We start from the raw sequence: 22,691 nt of genomic DNA, 5'->3' as shown, positions 1-22,691 counted from the left end.
CACTTATTATCAAAGACTATTACCTGACTGCAAACAAGGAAAAACTAAAACCTACATCCTCACTAATGACACTATAAAGACACCAACTTCCCCTTCTTTCACACATAAATCCACCCACAATAAGGATATTATCATGCTTTCTGTAATTACCTTTCGCAAAAAGCACAAAATGTTCGAGAACACAAAATACTCTGCTTATATATTCTATATGCATTTTTTACCATCTTTAAAAGACATAAATGTACAACTTCCTTTAATATTATGGTTCTATGTGCAAGAATGTTACAAAGAATGCAACTTTACTTTCATCCTTATTTGTTCATCTTGCCACATTTTTTTTCAGTCTCTGCTGAATAGTTCATGGGCAATGATGCCACCGAATAGGAACAACTTTCAGGGATGACACCATTATGACAAGAAGAACAGATCTAAAACTGAACAGCAACAGAACCAGCATACACAGGAAAGAGAGTAAAATACCACCTTTCCCAAGTTGAGATGTTAGCAACTCCAGTTGACAGAGTTTTAGGTGCTCACTGCATTACTGCCAGTGGAACAAGACAGTCCTTATATTAAGACACATAATGCTGTAAAACTCACTTCAGTACACCAGTTGCTTCTATTTGTTATCATTATTGTTTGGTACAGTTCAAACCACAATGTCAAGATAACAGAGGCATACTGTTAAAAATAACCGAATCTGGCATCCTTTCATAAAGACAATTCTAACAGAAATAATAGATTGCCAGTAATACCTAAAAATGCTAGACCACATGGAATTTTAGAAAACACTACCTGCAGAGTGCTGTGAAGTACTATGCAAATCACTACATTGGCTAGTAGTATCTTTCGGCTCTGGTAAAGATGTTGTTGCATCAGAGCTTCCACCTATATTTTCATTTAGTGTCCTCAATATCATGGTAATATCTTCCTGACTGAGAATTAGCTTAAAAAACAATAAAATAAAAAAAAAATTATTAATAATTGTTATTAAACTCAGAACAAATCAGTTAATTCAACTTTTGGTAACTAAAATTAAGTTAACAAATAAACAGATAACCCAAATTAGCTTCATCTGAGTCTCTGTTTAGGAGACTACAGCACCAAGTAAAATGTTTTTCTCAAATCCACACATACCGTTTTTGCTTTGATCTAAGAACTTTCTTTACAAAGCTACAATTTAGAAATTGAACGTTAGAAGTTGTACCCATACAGAGTGACTTACAGTTGCACAAAATCATCCACAATTAAGTCACAAGGTACTTTACAGTAACAGTCACTAGTTCTATTTCAAAATTTGGTAAATTGGTTTCCCTCATACGACTGATAAACTTTTTCTTTTTTTACGTGAAATTTAAACGAGCATATACACTAACTCAGAACTTGTCACAAGTATGACTTCAGCAGGTGATAACGCTGTTATTGAACAGACCAATAAACCCCTACTTTTTCCAACCCTTCTTTGAAAGATACTGACTGGTAAAAGAAGGCTATAACATTATATCCACTTCCAACTAGCAACAGTAGGAGATAGTACAAAGTCTGCCTGTAGTATCACAGGTGAAATAGAGAGCTTAGATTAGAAAAGAAAGCTACTGACTTCCTTTTTCCCCATGAAACGACAAAATCTGTTCTACCTATACATCTTGAAATGAAAAAGTACCCCAAGGAACTTGGATTTTATGGACAGAAAACCAAATCAATTTTCCATGGATATTTTAACAGCTGCTTTCAGAAATGAGTGCTTACATTCATAGGCTTGAGTAGGCCAGATATTTCAATATCAGGAACTTCGTTATACCATGAGGCAGCTAAATTTCGTTCAACAACTACTTCCAGATTGAGTGGCTGCAGCAACTGTACTTCAGTTTGTAATGAATCCTGCTCATAGCATGATCTGTGAAAAGAAAGAAAATGCTCCCAACTTGACACACTTCACTTACACATTCTAACAGACTTCTGTCTTTTCCTCATCTTTTTGAACAGTACCGTAAAATATTCTTCATACTGCTCCTAGTATCTCTAACTAAAGCCGTACTCCACCAACTAGACATCTTTTCTTAGCAGAGAGGAGACACTTCAGCCATATACTCCCAGTATCTCTAGCTAAAGCCTTACTCAACCAATCAGACATCTTTTCTTAGCAGGGAGGAGATACTTCAGACACCCAACACACTAACTTCTTGCAAGTTAGGACCTCTTACCTGTATAACTTCAGTTCACTCAATTGCTTCTTTCTTCAGTATTCTGCAACTGTGCTTGAAAATTCCCTTCCCTCTCTCCCTCTCCCAATGTCCTGCCCATTTTCAAACACTTCTTTATGGCTATGTGACTTGGTATCTTTCCTGCTATATATAGAAATCATAAAATCATATAGGTTGGAAAACATCTTCAAGATTATCTTCAAGACTCCAACTGGCCACCCAACACTACCATGTCTACCGCTAACTCATATCCCTAAGCACTTTGAAAACTCCATCAAAATAGCCTTTACAAATCAATATAACCTGTTTCAAAGAAGTGAAGGATGCGTAAGTCTATTATTCTACATAATAGCCTCTAAACAAACATTTGCTTCTATTTAAATATGTGTAGATGGCCACTTCACCTAAACCATACATATTAACTGCTTTACAAATTCTTTATTTGTTGTTGTATTTCAAGATAATAGTGTATCCATCAACATCAACTAATTATTTGATAACAACTTCTCAGAGCTCTCCAACTGAAGTGTCCCAAAAGGATTACATGAGTTTAAAAAAAAAAAAAAAAAAAAAAAGTCTTAACACTATATTACCTGTATAACTTCAGTTCACTCAATTTCACTGTCATAGAGTCAACAACAGGCGGGAGATTATACTGTGTTTTTGTTTTAGAGATAAAGAACTGGTTCTTCACAGTGATTAGACCAAGATCAGCCACCAGGACATTTGCAGACATTGCTGACTGTGGAACTATCACAACAGGTGCTTTAATATTGATATCTAGTGCCAAACGGGAACTACGCTCTGCTAGTTCTTTTACACCCGTAGCTGCTTTCTCTGCTGCTTGAACAGTTGCCTCAGTAAGAGCTTCCTTGGCTGCTTGAAAGTTATTTACAAAAGCCTAGAAAAAGAAAACATTAATTGGGATTAATAATTAGACAACTTCAAAAGCACTTACGAATCACAGGTTTTTTAAAGAGCAAACCATCTTGAGATACTCTTTTTCCATGCACTTTTCCTGAATTCATTAAAGAATAATCTCCCCCCAAAATACAATAAAGAATTCATACAGGTAAAAATAAATTTCCATACTAAATATTTGGTAAATTAGATATTATCAGCAATGACCCTGTAATATGACTTGTATGAATTATGTTTTATTTACTTGTATGGAGAGTAAAAGATTTACTTAGAATTTATGGAAAAGGCATTAATTTTCATGGTTTACTACTTGTATTTCAGTGCTAAAAACAATGAACAGAAAATTACTAACAGTAATAACAAATACTATTGCTTAGCCACCTCTCCACAATGAGAAACATATGAAGAAGGAAAGTAATAACCCAACCACCAATCCAAGTGAAGTTTTTACAACAGCTTATAAGAGTTCTTACACAAATGGGCACCACTCAACACGGGATGTTTTATCCTTTACTAGGTCTGACAGTGTTATCTGAATGCTGAAGAACAGTATCTGGAAAACGTAACTTACCAAAATAGATGAAACAAATTTGTTGACAAAAACTACTTGAATACACCCAACAGTCAGGTAAATACGATTGTCAACAACATTCATATTTGTATATGCAATGCCATCCGTAGCATTCACATATGATATCATTCTAAAGTTGAAGACTTCTTTTCCCGTGATGTAAAGAGCCTTAGGAAGACACACACACACACAAAAAATAAAAAAAAAAAAAGTGTCTGCTGTAAAAAAAAAAACTTATAGCAGAGAAACTGAATTCCAAAATGAAATGTGGTACTCCCATTTCAGTACTTCACACCTTCAAAACATTTTACTTCAAATATTTCAATAATAAATGAAATACATAAAAATCCTTGAAACTGCTGAAAATACTCAGTTAGAATCTCAGCCTGAATAATAATTATGTCCATTAGTCAACAAAATAAGGAGTGTAATGAGTAGGTGGGCATCACAGTTCCACAAAAATCAGTGTCAGCCTAACAACTGCTGGTTGTGGGGGCACAATGAGTCTGCCTATATAGAGAATAATGCTCCCAGAAAATACATAAAATATTATTAAAACAGAAAAAAAATAAATCACAGCTAAAGGGTACAAGTCCAGAAAGGAACGTCAATTGAGAATCTATATTCCATTCAGAAATCAATGACATACGAAAATGCATACCTTTTTATACAATGCTGTCTCATCAGAATCCACAATAATGATGTTTTTTAATTTTGCAGTTACTTCTGTTGCTGATTTTTTCATGATCACTTGGCTATCCAGACCTTAAAAAAAGGAATGCAAAATCTAGAGACGATTATTGTTACAAAGTTTTGTGTCTTTGTGACTGAAGTTTTGTTCCTACCTTCAATGTGAATTTCAGCTATTCTGTGTTTTTTCTCGGTAATAAAGATACGTAAACAAGATAAATCCGCACAGATATTGAGGTCAATAACATCTTCATACTTCGATTTTTTTGATGCTGTGGGAAATATTAAACAATAAAGTTATAGTTCTTCAAGGAGGAGACGTAATATTTTAGGATCCCTTTCCCAAAGCTTTGTTTGTATCAAGCCTGCAGCACTGGCAAAATGCACTGCACTCATACTAGCAAGCACGACACAAAGGAAGTATATACACCAGATTTTATACTTAGGAGTCCTTATGTGCTTCAAAAACTGTGGTAATCAACATGAGTATTTTATTAACTGCAAGAAATACACTTAATATACCTCTACATAGCACAATGCAAAATTAGAGACAAGTTATTCAGGACTAAGTTTACCTCAAATAGTGGTAACATGACAGCTACTTTAATACACTACCCTTCTGGTCTATTGATTAGTCATTTGCAATCACTGGTCTTGTTTATATATGGCAGGCAATGTTTTATTTTATCTCCACAACCTGTATTTTCTAAACTTAAGTTTTAAACATGAAAAAAACATTAATATAACGAGACATTGAAGATTACGGACAGTGAGCATCCTTGAAAATGAGTATGGGCACCCTTAACAACTATAAAAAGATAGAAACACAAATATAGTGCCTTTCAGAACACAGGTGTCCAAATACTTAGTCCCTTTTTGTTTTTTTCCAAAACTGAGTACGAGTAAAAATACGCTATTTCATGTTAACAGAAATAATGTCCATATATCCATTTGAGATACCACAACACTACCTGCAGGTACAATGCTAAATACAGAAATCAACAGATAAGGGACTCAACCAATAACTTAGTCCATTTTTTTCTTAAAGTCAAATCGGAAATAGTATTATATGCTACTTCAAACGACAATGGGAAGTATCATATCTTGTATTCAGGGACTTTGAGTCCTAAGTGACAAAATCATAAAGGTAATCTATACGCAAAGCTGGATTACATATACAAATATACAAAGGTAAAATACAAAGTAAAATTAAAAGTAATAAACATTCAACCCATTTTTTTCACAGCCTACCTTTTCAGATGAGATATGATCGTTAAAGATTCTATGTGAGCATGTTAAGGCTTTCTCGACCCTCACAATCAAGGTATTGTTCCATAAATAAACAAGCTTCAGTTACATGATTTTATTGTATATTGCTAACAGAAGACAACCCACAGTAAATTAACCAATAACTACCCTCAATTAAAGTTTAGTTTGCACAGTTGGACAGAAGTGGGGAGAAGGAGGGAGGAGAATCACCTAGTGATAGGACAATGAGGAATGGCTTTAAGATGAAAGAGGGTACATTTAGATTAGAGATTTGGAAGAAATTCTTCACCATGAGGGTGGTGAGGCACTGGAAAAGGTTGCCCCAAGAAGTTGTGGATGCCTCATCCCTGGAAGTGTTCAAGGTCAGGTTGAGCCTTAAACCTGGTCTTGGGGAAGATGTCTCTGCCTGAGGCAGAGGGATTTGAAGGAAATGATCTTTTAGGTCATTTTGAACCCAAACCATTCTATGATACTATGAACTGTCACACATTAATACATCAGAAACTAATTTCAACCTGTGCCTCCAAGAATTTTGTAAGATACCAAGCACTTCAGTGTTTGCCTGCATAGCAAAATGGTTCAAAGCTGGAGAAGTGCTGAATCTTCTGTTCACAGCCCCAGGTAAGCCACAGAACAGAAGCCTTTATGTTTTGGACTTACGGTTAAGTCCAGAGAGATACACAAATGATATTTCAGCTAGACTCCAAGCATGTGCCTGTTCTAATATGCAATGGAAACCTACAAAACACCATGAAAGAATGAACTGAGGAACTAAACTTCCTAACAAATTTGACAAAAAAAAAAAAAAAAAGAGGGGGGGGGGGCGGCGGGGGGGGCGGGCGGGAGGAAAGGAAAAGTCATCAGCTGAAAGACCACGGCTGGGTGACATATTTATACTCTTCTAGAATCTCATCCCACCTGATTTCTCACTATTTCCAAGGCAAATATTCTCCTTCATGTTCCTCTATCTTCCCCTGCAAAAACCCCCAAAGGCTACAAACCTTTTTTTCCTCTCATTTTGTTAACAACCTGTTTGGCTCCAGACAGGGCAATTACCTTTCCTTTCACAATGCTTAAAAAATTAACATAACCGATTTCTTTTAAGTACATATGGGAAACGAATACCCAAATCCAAGAAGAGCTGTGCTCCCAAAAGCTTGATTTTTTGTTTTTTCTTATTGCAGGTACTGTATCTGTCTGAAGTTCTTCTTCAAAAACATTATGAGACTGGTAGTTCACCAACCTCCCACAATAAAATCATTGACTCTGAGCAAGGCTGTGAATTTATCACCAAGTATGAGTATACATCAGACTTACAAACATATTTGTTTAGCAAAATAGAAATGTTTGAGAAGGCAGCACAAATTAACATTCTCAGATCTTGGAGTGTAAAGATACCAAATTACTACTGTAGTTCAATGGAACTGCTTGTAAGAACCAACATCAGTGCATGCAGGCAGTCTCAGAAAGATCTCATCAACATACCCGTGGGTTGGCTAAGTCAGTCATTCAAGGAAACTACTGAAATCAGTAACATAGAGCAACTATTACCATACTTCAACTAGAACCATCTTCAGAACTATTCTTTACTGTAGTTTTTGTGTGTGTTTTTCTTTTTTGCTTTAATAACTAGCTGGACCCTCAGTGTTTTACTATTAACAGCAATCAGTGATTACAAAGATCTCAAGGAAGTTCTTCTCAGAGCAGAAATGAATGTCATTGGCATAATGTTGACCATTTAACAGTCAACAGAAGCAGACACAAGATTAATAAATGGAGGTGATCTGTTTATTTGCGCTTGCACAACATTATCAACAAATCAGACTTGCCAAATTCTTGGTCGGATAATGATAAAACTGCATAGCAAGCAAGTTATTCACAAGAGACTGATGTTCCTCTAATACAAGGTAATAAAGTAACTGCAAGGCAATCAAGTGTCTCAACTTATCCCAGGGAATTAAAAAAAAAAAAAAAAAAAATGGAAAGAAAAAAGACAGCTTATGAGGGTTTTGGGTTTTTTTTCCCCCAGGTACTCAGTGTCTTGAATACATAGCAAAGGCAGCAAAGTAATGTCTTGACCAGTATGTCAGAAAACTGTGCATGGAAATAGATGAGATCAACCTCATTAGAACAGAACAATTCCTTTAGACCAGTATTGCTGGATACCTGACTGGCCTGCTCCTCTTCCAGGTTGCAACAGTACTAATGCTTTTGCAGGCCAAGGAGAGATAGGAACCCTGTATTTATACATAGAAACCAGATACCTACAGAGTAACAGCTACATCTGATAAACATGAGGAAGCTCACCAGCTTTCTCTCAATTTTCAGGAATTCATATTCTACTTATGTGTCCCTAAAAACACAGTAATTGATATTAATGAATGCTATTACCAGCTTCTTACAACAAAAGATTGAAAATGCTTAAGCCAACTTCTTTCTGTTTATTACACTTCAAGGTAAATCCAATTCATGTGCCTGTTAATAAACCCAAAGCAGTAATTCCAACAAATTATTCCTACAAAATTGGTGCCAAACAGAACTTAGCTGTTCAGCAACCAGTAGGTCACTAGCAACCAAAACTGTCCTCAAGCTTATGAAAAGCAGCACTATACATTTTGTACTGATATCTACAGCCAATATCTACACATGGATAAATTTCTAAATGAGTAACTACCTGTAGGTTGCAAAACTAAACCAACAAAAATATTATGTCAATGAGAGGATAGCGTACAAAGTCCTTTCACTGAGGAATTAGAGAAAAATTGTAATTACGCTATTATTGGGAAAGAACAAAGTGCCTAGAATGTTTTTAATACATTTAACACTGCAAGTTTTCACCTTAGTGCTAAAGTTTCACACTTGTAGGTTTTTTTCTATTTCCTTTTCTGCCTAAGTGCTGTAATGCAAAAATACTTCTCTCATTATATGTGAGAACACCATTAGGAACATAATCAGTGACAGTAAGCTACTATCTAATGCAGATTAAGAAAATTACATTAATTTGAACACATATCTTCAAAGAACATGCTCAGTATTTCTAACTCAGGAAATATCAACAGCTGTAGCATCTACCTTGCCTCATTCATTATACAGTTATTTCTCATTTACACACTCCCAGCCAAGGCATAAGAGTATACCTTTGCTACTCCATACTACTCTGATGGCTAACATTCTTATTACCACTGAAATTAGAAAAAAAGCTGTGAAGTGGAGAAGTAAATATAACCTGAAGAAAATTTCTCATTTCAAAAGTCACTGACAGGCTCACTAAACCAAAAAATACTTGTTTTCTCCCTTGCTTAAATAAGTGAGGAGAGAGGAATGAAAAGAGGGAGCGCATAAAAAAAAGAAACTTACTTAATTTCTTAAGAACATCCTTCTTCTCCTCTATTTTTTCATAGACTGGTTCTTCTGCAACTTTAGTTTCTTGTTTGGGTAGAATATTATTCAGATAGTTCATAGCATTCAGCAGAGCTTGAGAATGCAGTTGAACATCTAGAGATGAAAACTTCACCTAAAAGAACAAATTATATTTATCCAATATGCCTATTTCCCCACAATGAGACATTTATATGTTATGGAAGGAAAAAAAAATAAAAAAAATCATACCTTTATTTTCTGTAGAACATTCTGATAAATAGTTTTCAGTTCTGGTCCATTAATATCAGCCTATTCCACCAAAAGCACATGTAAAACAAACAAATCAGGAGGTTACTAATTTCACAGGATCACAGAACCATTAGGGTTGGAAGGGACCTCTGGAGATCATCTAGTCCAACCCCCCTGTCAAGTCAGGGCCACCTAATGCAGGTTATACAGGAAAGTGTGCAGGTGGGTTTTGAATGTTTCCAGAAAAGGAGACTCCACAACCCCTCTGGCAGCCCATTCCAGTGGTCTGCCAGCCCCAATGTAAAGAAGTTATTGCTCATATTGAGGTGAAACTTCTTATGTTTTAGTTTATGGCCATTGCTCCTCATTCTGTTGCTGAGCACAACTGAAAAGAGTCTGGCACCATCCTCCTAGCATCCACTTTTGAGGTACTTGATTAGAGAGAATTTATTTTAAAAAACACTACAACTTACGATGTACAAGTTAATCTGTTTAGGAAGCTGACACACGTTGCACATGACACTCAGCATATTAAGAAATGAGTAAGTAGGAAAAAACCTTCAACAACTGCTCAGCAAGATTGTACTGTCTGTGATTGGCTTACAGTTGAAAAACTAAGTCTGCTCTTTTCTCACCTTTATGTACTCCAGAGTAAGAAGATCATCATCTACATTATCCAAGGTAGTAACTATGTAAACTGGCTTGTCATTATCATCTTAAAAAAAACCCAGAAGGAAAAAAAAGATTACTTTTCTTAAGGGGAAAAAAAAAAAAAAAAAAAAAAAGAAAAAAAAGACAGTTTTCTACAATTCTTTTAATCATCTATAGACTACAAACTAGACTACTAGCTATCATTACTATTTAATTACAAAACCTCTTTTGTAGAACTAAAATAGTTAGATGTCTACTAAAATCATCAGCACTAAAACACGTTTACCAAAGCCTTACTAAGACAATGAATTCCCTAATTACTTTTGCCTTCCCCATCCACCCCCTCCATTTAATTTACGGAACAAATCTTCCTCAGTTGACAAAAGAAAGCCCCACAGGCTTTTTAAAGACAAATTCACAGTGTTATTTCTGAATTATTTTTTATCAGACTATACATACTTACCCATGTACTCTGGGCACAGCAGAGAAACTTCACGAAGGAAAGCATTTGCCGTCACATCAAATCTTCTTAATTTAAGTTCAGTGCCTAATTTAACAATACAAAGCTCCAGCACAGGTGTCTCAGCATTATCAGTAAGACGGCATAGTTTAATTAAGACCTAAAAAACCCCAAACAGAAAAATTTTAAAAAATAAATAAATTAATTAAAAAAAAAGGTACTGGATTATCCTCTTAGTTTTTATATAGTATTATATATCTATGCATATTTTACTAGTTAACATCTACTGATCATGGGACTTTACAGAGCACATGCCCTGAAAAAAATAAACAGTTCGACAAACTGCTGGAATACTGTTTGCTGCTATTTTAACAAAAACTTCAAATACACATACATGCAATATCAAAGCTCACTTACATGAACTAATTGATTTTTTAAAATCTCTGTAAAGCATTTAGTAACGTTCAACCCAGTCAAAATGGGGTTTTCGGTCAGAATAAAGAATTTACTGCTCTCACTGGAATTTCTTTGAACTCTCCTAGTAAGAATTAGATTCCCAAGCTGAGTATCAGCCCAAAGGATTTCCTGTTTTTTCACCCATGAATGACAAAGATCTTGTTAAATAAATTCCTATCTGAGCTGTTTTTATCAGTCTCTCAAACATAGCAAAACACATACATACGTACTTTTCCACATAATGCTCTCCACAAAGACAGAAAATCAAAACCAAACCCAGTAAGTAATTTTAAATTACAAAGCCAACAGAAAGGTGACTCTTCATAGAGTCTCAATTGATTTTTTTTCTTACATATTTTAAGATCATTTCCATTAGTAAATAATGTAAACCAGAGCATTTATCTTTAGACTAGTAGTTGTTCAAGCCCAGGCTGGACAGGGCCTTGAGCAACCTTGTCCCACACTAGTGGCAGGTGTCCCTGACCGTAGCAGGGGGGTTGCAACTAGATGATCTTAAGGTCCTTTCCAACCCAAACCATTCTATGATTCTTAAACAAGGCTTCATCATCACTCAAAACCCAGAAAATTTCAATTTTATTTATGTATTTTCTATATGGTATAGTATATAGTATGTTACAAGCTAGTTACGATGTGTTGAAGCCATTTTGCAAGCCCTACCCTAGAAGAGAGTTTTTAAAGTTAACTGGATTTTTATGGTTTAATGGTAAAGCTAAAAGGTGAGCAGTAGCACTAACAATGTCACAGATGTGACAGCCTAATGATAAAGGTAATGATAGTGGTAAAAGGCCATCTCTTTTACTAGGCTACCTGATGGAGTTAGGATCTTACATTTGGGTAGAATACCCTCCCTTCACCCTTCCCACAAGTCTGGAACAGCAAGAATAACATATAAACTATTTCATAGTGAACATGATTTAAGTGTGAAGTCAACGAAGTCTGGGAAAAACTGGAGCTGAAAAATACAATGCCTGTTACAAGATGAAACATGCATGAAGTTTTCCTAGTGACCACATTAGTATCCTGAAAAAAATGTCAAAAGCTACATCTTATTCCAAAAACATGTAACATAACTTTTGAGTGATAGTTAGGTAAAGGAAATTTAGCAATAAAATTAGGTGGGACAAATCAAAGGAAATAAACAGAAGTATTTCAGTGGCAAGGATTGAGAAGCAAAACTGACTTGGAAAAAAACCTACAGAGTAGTTTCAACAAGAACTGGGGAATCAATACTTCTATAGACATGGATTCATCACACAAGAAACAGGGAAAAAATACCATTCAGATGTGATTCAGAGAAATTTTAAAATATCACTTTACCTCAGCTACTTCAAACCTCAGCTGGAATTTTGTCATAGCTTTCAAAGATTCCTGTTTACATAGGATTTTTTGCCTTGTACTGCTAGTTTGCTTGAGGGAACCAGACGGAGTTTCAAAAAATGGCATGTCATCCACAGGACTGCTCAGAGCATCATAAAATTCTTCTTCTGATTCTAAGGATTAATTCACAACAACATTACATACAGATTTCAGACAGCCAGTATTCTGCAATACTCTGGCCTAGAATTTTCATGACTACATCTATAAAAACTTAAATGTACAAGTATGGGAAAATTACCTAGCTGACAATTAGCAAACAGTAAAGTCTGCTTCTATCATTATCTCTGCTCCTGGCTCCACAGCTTTTCACCACACCTACACCTCCCTCTAACACATCATCATAAATTAGTTCTTATCAACTAATTCCTTCCAACAGTCTCTCACTATTGTCTATGCAACAGAGTGCACAAACTGTGGCTCATCTTGCCTTCAATTTGTACTAACAGCTTAATAACTCTTATGATGGTCTGACTGCTGCTGACCATGCAGAAGCCTCTGCATCACTATTAGTGGCACTACTTGGGATCTCTCCCTGCTAAGGTTCTCCCATTTCAGGGGAGACTCCTAAGTACTATCAAGGTTTTAATACACCAATTACAGAATTATAACCAAGACAAATAGATGGCACCATCCTATAAGGCTCTTCTCCTTCAACTAAAACCATAAGCAGTTAAATTAAAGGTAACTGTGGAAGAAGTATCCTTCTTCTGACAAAACTGAATAAATGACAGAAGTATTTTCTATGACTTAAAAGCACCTTTCCGTCCGGGGGTGTGAAGACACAGAAATAACATGACTCACTTAAAATTACTGCACAGTTGTATGCATAGTAGAAATTTAAAACGAGACTTGATTCAATCTAAACCTAGTTATTACTTTCTCAAATCAGTTTTAGCCACTGTTGCCATCATCTCACCCCAGTATTTAAGAATTGAAAGACACTTTCTCTCTTCCTTTGGACACTTAAAGGAATATGAACATAGATATTTCTGTCAATACTGTACACACACACTTAATTTAAAGTGAAGTAGATGTAAAAGTTAACTTTGCTAGTGTTTGCAAACCACATATATTATTAACATGAGAGGAGAAGCAGTATCATTCTCTATTTCTCCAGCTGACTATTTTGGCCTGAAAAAAGGTGACTGACACTGAAATAACACTCACATATGAAAAATACACAAATATACAATTACTAGATGAAATGTTACAATCTAAACTGTTTGAATAGCAAGGCATTCTTAAACATGACCAATTTCTCCATGGCCAATCTTCTGTTTGATCCTGTAGAGGTTGAAATGATGGGTTTTTATAGTAACACAGTAATTTCCAACTGTCATCATTTCAGTATTTTGTAACTTAAATAAATCCAGCTAAGTCAGAGAGAAATCCTTCACCAGAAGAAAATCACTTAAACCACTGTCAGATGACTAAGCACATAGTGAAGCAAAAAGTGGCATACATACAGATGTTCTGAATAGAGATTTGTAGGAACATACGCAAAGACAGAAATAAACAAACCTATCCTACCAAACAATTTACTGCTTTGCCTTCAGAAAGGGAACAAGAAAAACAAACATACAGAATTTTACTGCTATAAGAAAATACACAAGTATTTTGTATAGAGAAAATTATAATAAGCTGCAGCAACAGCAACACTACTAAACCTCCAGAACTTAAAACAAAGCCACAAACAGTCAGTTACTCCAAGAGAAACAAATTAATTCAATGAACTCAAAAACTTGACCTGTTTATTATATCAGACTTCAAAATAGATAGTATTACCTGACTCAGTAAAAGAATGAAGATCCAAACCAGGAAACACACTTTGCGATAAATGTGTTGCTGAAAGCACAGGCGATACCATAGACTGAAACAGAAGATACCATTATTTTTATTTTTTGCTTAAATATGTGCTATTGCATATACATACGCTGCATAGAAGACTTACAACGTTAGGAAATTGGACTTATTTTAAGCACAAATCACTATTGTTAAACAATTACGTTACTAGAATTAAAAACACAGGGAGAAATGAGCCCTAAATCAGATACTGCATATTCATCTCACTACAGAGAGAATACACCATGGAACATTGCGAACAGGTTCAAACATCGAACATCACAGACAGAAAGATGGACAGAAACAGCACATCATATGAAAACTCTGGAAAGACAAAACCTAGTCCCTCATGGGACTACAGCATGGCCACAGCAGAGAACATAGTAAAAGAAAAGATCGAGTGTTCTTTATAAAAACCACATGACACTGGTGACAGGTGGGGAAAAAAAAAAAGAAAAAATAGAGCTAGAGATAACATTAGAGCAAACAGATGTATCTGTATTTCACAGAATCATTGAACCACTTAGGTTGAAAAGACCTTGAAGACCATCGAGTCCAACCATTAACCTAACACTGACAAGTCCACCACTAAATCATGTCTCTAAGCACCATATCTACACATTTTGCAAGTACCTCCAGAAATGGGGACTCAACTACTTTCCTGGGCAGCCCATTCCAATAATTGACAACCCTTTTGGTGCAGTAATTTTCCCTAATAGAATCATAAAATGACTTAGGTTGGAAAGGATCTTAAAATGATCTAGTTCCAACCCCCCTGCCATGGGCAGGGACACCTTGCACTAGACCATGTCGCCCAAGGCTCTGTCAAACTTGGCTTTGAACACTGCCAGGGATGGAGCATTCACAACTTCCTTGAGCAGCTTGTTCCAGTACCTCGCCGTGAAGAACTTCTTCCTTATACCTCACCTGAATTTCCCCTGTTTAAGTTTAAACCCATTACCCCTTGTCCTATCACTACAGTCCTTGATGAAGAGTCCCTCCCCAGCATCCTTGTAGGCCCCCTTCAGACACTGGAAAGCTGCTATGAGGTCTCCACGCAGTCTTCTCTTCTCCAGGCGGAACAGCCCCAACTTTCTCAGCCTGTCTTCGCAGGAGATGTGTTCCAGCCCCCTTATCATGCTTGTGGACTTCCTCTGGACTTGTTCCAACAATTCCACGTCCTTATGTTAGAAGGACATGGAATGCACACAGTACTCCAAGTGGAGCCTCACAAGAGCGGAGCAGAGGGGCAGAATCACCTCTTTGACCTGCTGCTCACGTTTCTTTTGATGCAGCCCAGGATACGGTTGGTTTTCTGGGCCGCAAGTGCACACTGCCGGCTCACGATCAGTTTCTAATTAACCAACACCCCAAAGTCCTTCATCTCAGGGCTGCTCTGAATCACTTTACTCAACCTGTAGCTGTGCCTGGGATTGCCCCGACCCACTAGTAGGACCTTGCACTTCGCATTGTTGAACTTCATGAGATTGGCACTGGCCTACCTCTCATGCATCAAGCGTGGCAAGGTCCTTCTGGATGGCAACCCTTCCCTTCAGCATGTCAACCACACCACACAGCTTGGCAACATCAGCATTTGATCCCACTGTCCATATCACCAACAGACATGTTGAACAGAATCAGTCCAATCTAAATCTCCACTACCACAACTTGAGGCTACTTCGTCATTTGTTATTTGGGAAACGAGACTGACCCCCACCTCACTACAACCTCCTTTCAGGTAATTGTACAGAGTGGTAAGGTCTCCTCTGAGCCTCCTTTTCCCTGGACGAAACAACCCCGGTTCCCTCAGCTGTTCCTCATAAGACTTGTGCTCTAGACCCTTCACCAGCCCTTCTTCGGACATGCTCCAGCACCTCAGCGTCTTTCTTGTAGTGAGGGGCCAAAAACTGAACACAGTATTTGAGATGCAGCTTCACCAGTGCTGAGCACAGGGGGACAATCAATTTCCTAGTACTGTTGGCCACACTATTTCTGATACAAGCCAGGATGCTGCTGGCCTTCTTGGGCACAAGCTGACTCATGTTCAGCTGGCTGTCAACCAACAGCCCCAGGTCCTTTTCCACTGAGAATCTTTCCAGCCCTTCTTCCCCAAGTCTGTAGCATTGCAAGGGGTTGTTGTGGCCCAAGTGCAGGACCTGGCACTGACCCTTGTTGAATCTCATTTCTTCACGTATCTGGAAAAACAGATGCTAGTGGAGTCTTTAACTGTGATATGCAGTTATGCATAACACAGAGAAGTAACTGGAATGTATGAAATGTCACTGTTTTGCCACTGGAGTGGAGAAAAGGACAAGAATCCTCACTCCACATGATGGCATATATAACATAATTAAACTGTCTTAGTGAAGGTAACCAAAGCCAGATTTCTCATCAAGCCTCAAAAAGTAGTCTTGGTGGTTTGATTTTGTAAACAATTCTCACCTGTGTTCTCACATGCATATAGAATGTGTGTGCCTTGCACAGAGTTCTAAAGCAAGGAGAGACATGTACATTGTCTGTGTGCCCCTGTTCTTCTCAAGCGGCTTTGGCTTTGGACTGCCCAAACAACAGTGGTTCTTTCCCCTCCAGCCAACCCCTTAATGCTACTTTCAAAGCCCAGTTGGAGACAATTATTCAGTAATTCATAGTATCTTACAGAAACCTAAGTATTATGGCAACAAAAAAACATTCATATTTGTACATTATTCCCAATGATCCACTTTCATCTCAGTCATCACATTTCAGCACTCTCCCTTCTCAGTCTCCAGCCTACATAATTTGACCTTACCGAATATATCTGTGTCTATGAGTAATAGTTACGCCAAATCTCTAAGAGTCTTGTAACTGTGAAAGAGTCTCATCTGTAACACTTTCCCATTCTAAGAAGGCAAGGAGAAGAAACTGTGAGACTTGATTTTACAGTATTAAATCATGAGAAATAAAGCCTTCCACACTGAAGAACCTTCTCGTACTAAAGTATAAGAAACTGCAGAGTGCAAAAAACTAGAGGTTATCTGTTCTGAAGGGTCTTCTGTTTTCACAGCCCAAGAAGAATTCCTCCACTAACTCAAAATGTAAAGCATAAAGTTCACATGCAGAGCTCTGAAAAAGGATTTCACATCCGTTTTGGTTCAGAAGTGATGTGACGGCAGCAAAGCTCAAAAGAATTTCAGCTACAAGGATGAAAGCATGGGAGTGCATCTGCAACCACCAAAGCAGCAAATCCTCTCAAGTTAATTGAAGTTAACACCAGCAATTGGTGTCTGTAAAGCTCTGCAGTAGACAGAAGCTTGAGCAGACAGGGTTAACCACAGGTTTTAATATGGATGCTGCATGTCATTCAAATACATTCACATTGGCTCAACAGTCTTTCCTCACCTCATCTTGTACATCCCAAGCAATGTACAGGTAATATTAAGCACAAAGTCAAATTATTTTAACTGTACTAGCTGAATACTATAATTAAATTTGAGTATAGGTAATGTTATAAAGTACAGGATAATTATCTTACATATGCACATTTTATTTATGTAAAACTAAAATCCCACCACTTATTCTCGAGGAAAGCTTGCCTATAGTTATTTGTCAAAACAATAAAGACTAGGGAAGCTTTTGGCTAGGGATACTATTATTAGTACACAATGAGCGAAAGAGCAGATCATAACATGATCACTAAAGAGATGGCAGGAACTACATATTGAAGTGGAACAATCTTCAGTCTATATATACTTTGAATAAGTATGCATGTCTAGTCATGTGCGTTTACAGTTATCAAGTATTATGCTAACATAACCCACAGAAAACACCACCAAAACTGCAGCAACAGTCATCAGGGACACAACAGAATAATTAGTATAAAGATGGAAAGATAATAATTACATAATCTTTAAAAATAAATTAAAAAGAAAGATGACCATTGTTGCTTTAGAATAAAGTATACAAAAGATTAAGCAGCAGATAAATAGAAGCATTTACAAATGAACGAAAAATGGATAGCAAATTTTATCTTTGACCTTGAGATTTCACGTATGTTCAAATAAGAAGACTGCTTTAAAGCTATATAAAACATAACCAGATCACACAGACTAGAGCAATGTTAAAAATTAGCAACTCTGAGTTAATTTCTTGGTTTTGTTAAAAACAGCTCATATCACAAGGTAAAACACACTTTTCAGGAATAGAAACAAGAAAGTGCCAATCCTCTATTCCAAAAAAAGCATAGAACAGTGATTCAAACCATTTTTACTAAGGAAAGGGGATGGGGAAGTAGGGAGAGAACACACTCCATGCTCTTAAGCCTTAAAAATGCAAGGCAGAAGAACTGCTGCCCACTCAGGTATGTTGTTATCACCGAATAAGGAAAAGCTGGAAAGAGCAGTGAAATCAGCTGAAATGAAGCTGCCATTTCTGCCAGCCAGGCACTGTTTAGCGAACAATAATCACAGACTGGGGATATTTTGTAGGGTTGGTTTTTTTTTTGTAGTTAGGTTGTCTGGTTTCTTAAACTCCAGGGTGACTATGATCCATGTACTACTTCAACTTTCAAAATTACAAGGTTTCAAACTTTTCTTTGCTAAACAAAATAGCTGAATGCAAGCTCTGCAGCACCCTGACATGTGTCTAAAAAAAGTGAGTATGTTTGTTAATCAAGAACAATATGAGCTACAAAGTAATACTGAGAGTAAAAGAAATTTGGAGATAACTAACAAGCAAAATCTCTAAGCTTTGAAGAATTACCTAAGTTTTTTCAAAAAGTACTAAGGAAATGCTTGTTCGCAAATTTCTGGTGCTCCTTTCAAAACTGCAACAGCAGCTAATAGCAAGAAGGTATCTTCCTGATAATTATTATTAAAGTATTTTTAAAAAATCTTACCTCAGTTATTTTTGGAAGCATACTGGTAGCAGGAGCACTTTCTGGCTTAGGAATACTATCAATTAGCTCCAAGATGCGTGTCAGGTTCTGGTCTGATATTTGGATAGAGAGTAAAGGCAGCTGTCCAGACAATTTGAACCTGTTTTGTAAACAATCAAAGTTATCTTAAAACTATTTCATTCAAACTTCACATCAATTTTCTTACTGGTCAGAAAATCATTCATCTAACCATTTTGTGTTTTTTAATATATTATAGATGTATAATATAAGCATATATGTAATATATATACACACACACATATATATGTAAATTCTATTGCACACAGAGGAGACACCAACAGTAGAGACACCTTCCACTAGACCAGGTAGCTTTTGATACAATGCCTTGCAGATAACGACTGCAAATAATACTAATAACCACTTCGGATTTGGCTACATAAAGCATTTTCCTCACAATCAGAAATCGTTCACTCTTGTTTGTATATTTAATTACTTGTAATAAATCACACAGGTGACCCTTTACACAGTATTTTACAGAAGAAAAGGTGTGGGCTTTCTTTGCATAAGAATGTTTACAACCCAAAACTTCAATGAAGTATAGAAAATGTTTCCTAGTTATGTATATAGTTATGTATATTTAAGCTTAGAAGTAGTCAAGATATTTATCAAAAGAATAAATGTCATAAGAATAAAGGACCTAAAAAAATAAAATAACAGTCTTTAAAACTGAGAGCAGTAAGACATATTTTAGGCTTGTCTGAACAGGCTTTGGAAAAAAGAAATGAAATCACTTCAAACCTAGATGCTGAATTTTGAAGACCTAAAACCCATCCCAGTCCCATTTTCTCATAGAATTGAGCAGAACAGAAGTAAGCAGAAAACTGTCACCAAGAACACAATTATGCTTTTATTACAACATCTAGATGGAACAGATTAAAGGGGTCTATTCAACAAGCCAACTGTCTCCAACAGCAGGCAGCAGCAGATGCTTAACATGGAAGGTGTAAGGAACAGGACCTACTATTCCCTCCCAATTTTGCTATGCTTGACTCACAGCTCAATATTTTGAAGAACATAAAATATATGGAGAAGATATAAGGACAAAACCTCCAAAATTTTCAATCACCCTCAACTAACTTTGAGAATACAAGGATAACTGGAAAAACAGCTCCTTACACCCGAGCAAGCCAAGCACAAAGTTGTACCTGTTAAACAGTAAATACCTTGTTTTCTACAGCTAATTCCTTCACGTCCTTAAATTCTAAAGTAATCAATTCTCAACTAGGTTTGACTTTTACTCTTACTTCCAGTTCTGTAAGAGAGAAATTTAGTCCTTTCATTTTTGTTTGTTCTTTTATTTTGACAGAGGGGCAGGGTAGATGTGCAGCTGCTGGGTCAGAAAGGACCTGTCCATGTACTGCTTGAGTGCTCCAGTAATGTAGGACACTTAGAAATCCTCGCTTCAATTAATATGGTGGTCTTCAAAAAATGAAAATTACATGAATTAGTATTCTCTTCAAGGCAGCAACACAGAAATGTGCCTTCCTAAACAAAGCCAGTACAAAGTCCTGGTAAGTTCATTATTATTTTTTAAGAATGAAATCACAAAGAATTCAACTGGATTCAATGGTCATACAAGGAAGTACAAATATTAAAGAATCAAAAAAATACAGACACCCAATTATCTGCTTTTTATATGACTGCAAGTAAAATAGATGCCCTCCAAACTAAGGGACTCATTAATTAAAATATACGACATTGTTTTAAACAAAGAAGTTTTGGTACTAGTTTTTGTTGTAGAATAAGCATCTTTCCACTCACCTTCCTCCACAGAACTATTCTGTTCTACGGCACAGTTCCAACCATTAATGAAAAAAACTCAGGAAAAATATAATGCTGACTTTATATATATGTGTATTTGTAAAAATCGAAATGTTAAGGAATAGCTACATGTAAACTACAAATACATTCAGAGATGTGTAACTGATACATAATGCCCTATCCAACTATATCCACTAAAATTTACAGTTTAACAGATTTTTACCGACACAAAAGCTATCCGGTAATTTTTAACATTTGTATAAAATGTCATCTAGAGATCATAAGAGCCAAATTATTTGTATTTAAGTATCTGTATATAAACACATTAACTGACCATTAAAAACAAGAAAAGATTATGCAGAAAAGGTCAAATCTCCACCATTAGGTAAAAAGCTCCTGTATGTATCATTTCAAGACTGGTATGCAACTGTAGAGTACTATAATACCATCTGAACAATACATCCTGGAAGCATTTGGAGACTGAACAAGGTACGAAATGAACAAGTTCAGCTGTTGTTCAGTCATGGTAGCAACATGTTAGATTTGAAATGCTTACTTGCTCTTGGTGCAGGTTAAAGTATTAGTTATGACTAGTAACTTACTGTGGTATATGATTACCTAGTACCAAACTGCTGTCTGTGGCATTCCTAATGGTTTTAGACAGTACAGGCACTCAGAAAGAAGTAGCAGCTGATCCCCAAGAAATATTACTATCTCAGTGGAAGAAAAAATTGCCTATTTCTAGACACAGGCAGAAACTATTCATTGTCAAGTAAGTATGAGAATTCACAATACAGAAATAATATCCATCAGGGAAAAATTTTCCAGCATCAGTCTAGACACAAACTGCCAAAAGGAGAAACACACCTGGTAGCAAGATAGTTAGACAGGTAGTACTACAATACTGCAACAGGTGTTCTCATTAAGAGCAGACACTCCTTAATCCAGGTCTGTCATGGTTTAAGCCCAGCCGGCAACTTGGAACCACGCAGCCGCTTGCTCACTCCCCCCCCTTTTCCTTCCTCCCCCCGCTCCCGGAGGGATGGGGAGGAGAATCGGAGGAATGTAACTCCCACGAGTTGAGATAACAGCTCTCCAGTAACTAAGGTATAATACAAACCACTACTGCTACCAATAATAATAATGATGATAAGAAGAATAACAAGGGGAGAGGACACAACCGCTCACCACCCGCTGACTGATACCCAGCCCGACCCGAGCAGCGATCTGGGCCTTCCGGGTAACTCCCCCCAGTTTCTATACTGGGCATGACATGCTGTGGTATGGAATACCCCTTTGGCCAGTTTGGGTCAGGTGTCCTGCCTCTGCTTCCTCCTGGCTTCCCCTCCTCTCTGGCAAAGCATGAGACTGAGAAAGTCCTTGGTCAGAGTAAACATTACTTAGCAACAACTAAAAACATCGGTGTTATCAGCATTGTTCCCAGACTGAAAGTCAAAAACACAGCACTGCACCAGCTACTAAGAAGGAGAAAAAATGACTGCTGTAGCTGAACCCAGGACAAGGTCATACTAGCATAACTTGGAGATATATCAATTACAAACTTACATTAAAATGACATTGTTATACAACCATAGAAGAGAAATCTCATTTTCCCTAACTGCACTTTCTAACATAAAAAGACTGATTCCCACAAGTTGTATTTCCTTTATTTTCTCACTTTCACCACCAAACAGAGAAAAAGTAAGGAGGTAGAGAGTAAGATATTTTGTAAAGTCAAGCATCAAAATTCAGAATCTGGCCTCCCGGCTTTCCAGAAGATGGCACCATTACACCACGCAATCATTGATCTCTGTTCACAATACACAGCACTAGCGAGGTACATTGTTTTTAGGGCTTTTTTTCCCTCTGACTAAGCAAATCCTTTTATAATAAATTGTCGTGGTTCAAACCCAGCCGGCAGCTTGG

General features: G+C 36.8%; 1 protein-coding gene across 1 annotated transcript in view; it reads right to left on the bottom strand.

Annotated features, from left to right (window-relative positions):
- Positions 1-19,083, bottom strand: part of VPS13A (vacuolar protein sorting 13 homolog A (S. cerevisiae)) — a gene marked incomplete at its 5' end in the record, with an annotated part of 71,559 nt that extends 52,476 nt beyond the window's left edge. Inside the window, 13 exons of the mRNA XM_010012512.1 lie at positions 796-946; positions 1,750-1,897; positions 2,798-3,105; positions 3,697-3,864; positions 4,358-4,461; positions 4,542-4,658; positions 9,013-9,169; positions 9,265-9,324; positions 9,900-9,979; positions 10,379-10,535; positions 12,170-12,342; positions 14,015-14,099; positions 18,945-19,083. Coding sequence (XP_010010814.1) covers positions 796-946; positions 1,750-1,897; positions 2,798-3,105; positions 3,697-3,864; positions 4,358-4,461; positions 4,542-4,658; positions 9,013-9,169; positions 9,265-9,324; positions 9,900-9,979; positions 10,379-10,535; positions 12,170-12,342; positions 14,015-14,099; positions 18,945-19,083 — 1,847 coding nt within the window. The remainder of the gene's footprint in view (positions 1-795; positions 947-1,749; positions 1,898-2,797; positions 3,106-3,696; positions 3,865-4,357; positions 4,462-4,541; positions 4,659-9,012; positions 9,170-9,264; positions 9,325-9,899; positions 9,980-10,378; positions 10,536-12,169; positions 12,343-14,014; positions 14,100-18,944) is intronic.
- Positions 19,084-22,691: the final 3,608 nt, after the last annotated feature.

The sequence above is a fragment of the Nestor notabilis genome, unplaced genomic scaffold, assembly GCF_000696875.1.
Source record: "Nestor notabilis isolate BGI_N333 unplaced genomic scaffold, ASM69687v1 scaffold7344, whole genome shotgun sequence".
NCBI classification, from domain to species: domain Eukaryota; kingdom Metazoa; phylum Chordata; class Aves; order Psittaciformes; family Psittacidae; genus Nestor; species Nestor notabilis.
Note: the sequence above shows the minus strand (reverse complement) of the source record. Positions and strands in the feature narration are given on the sequence as shown.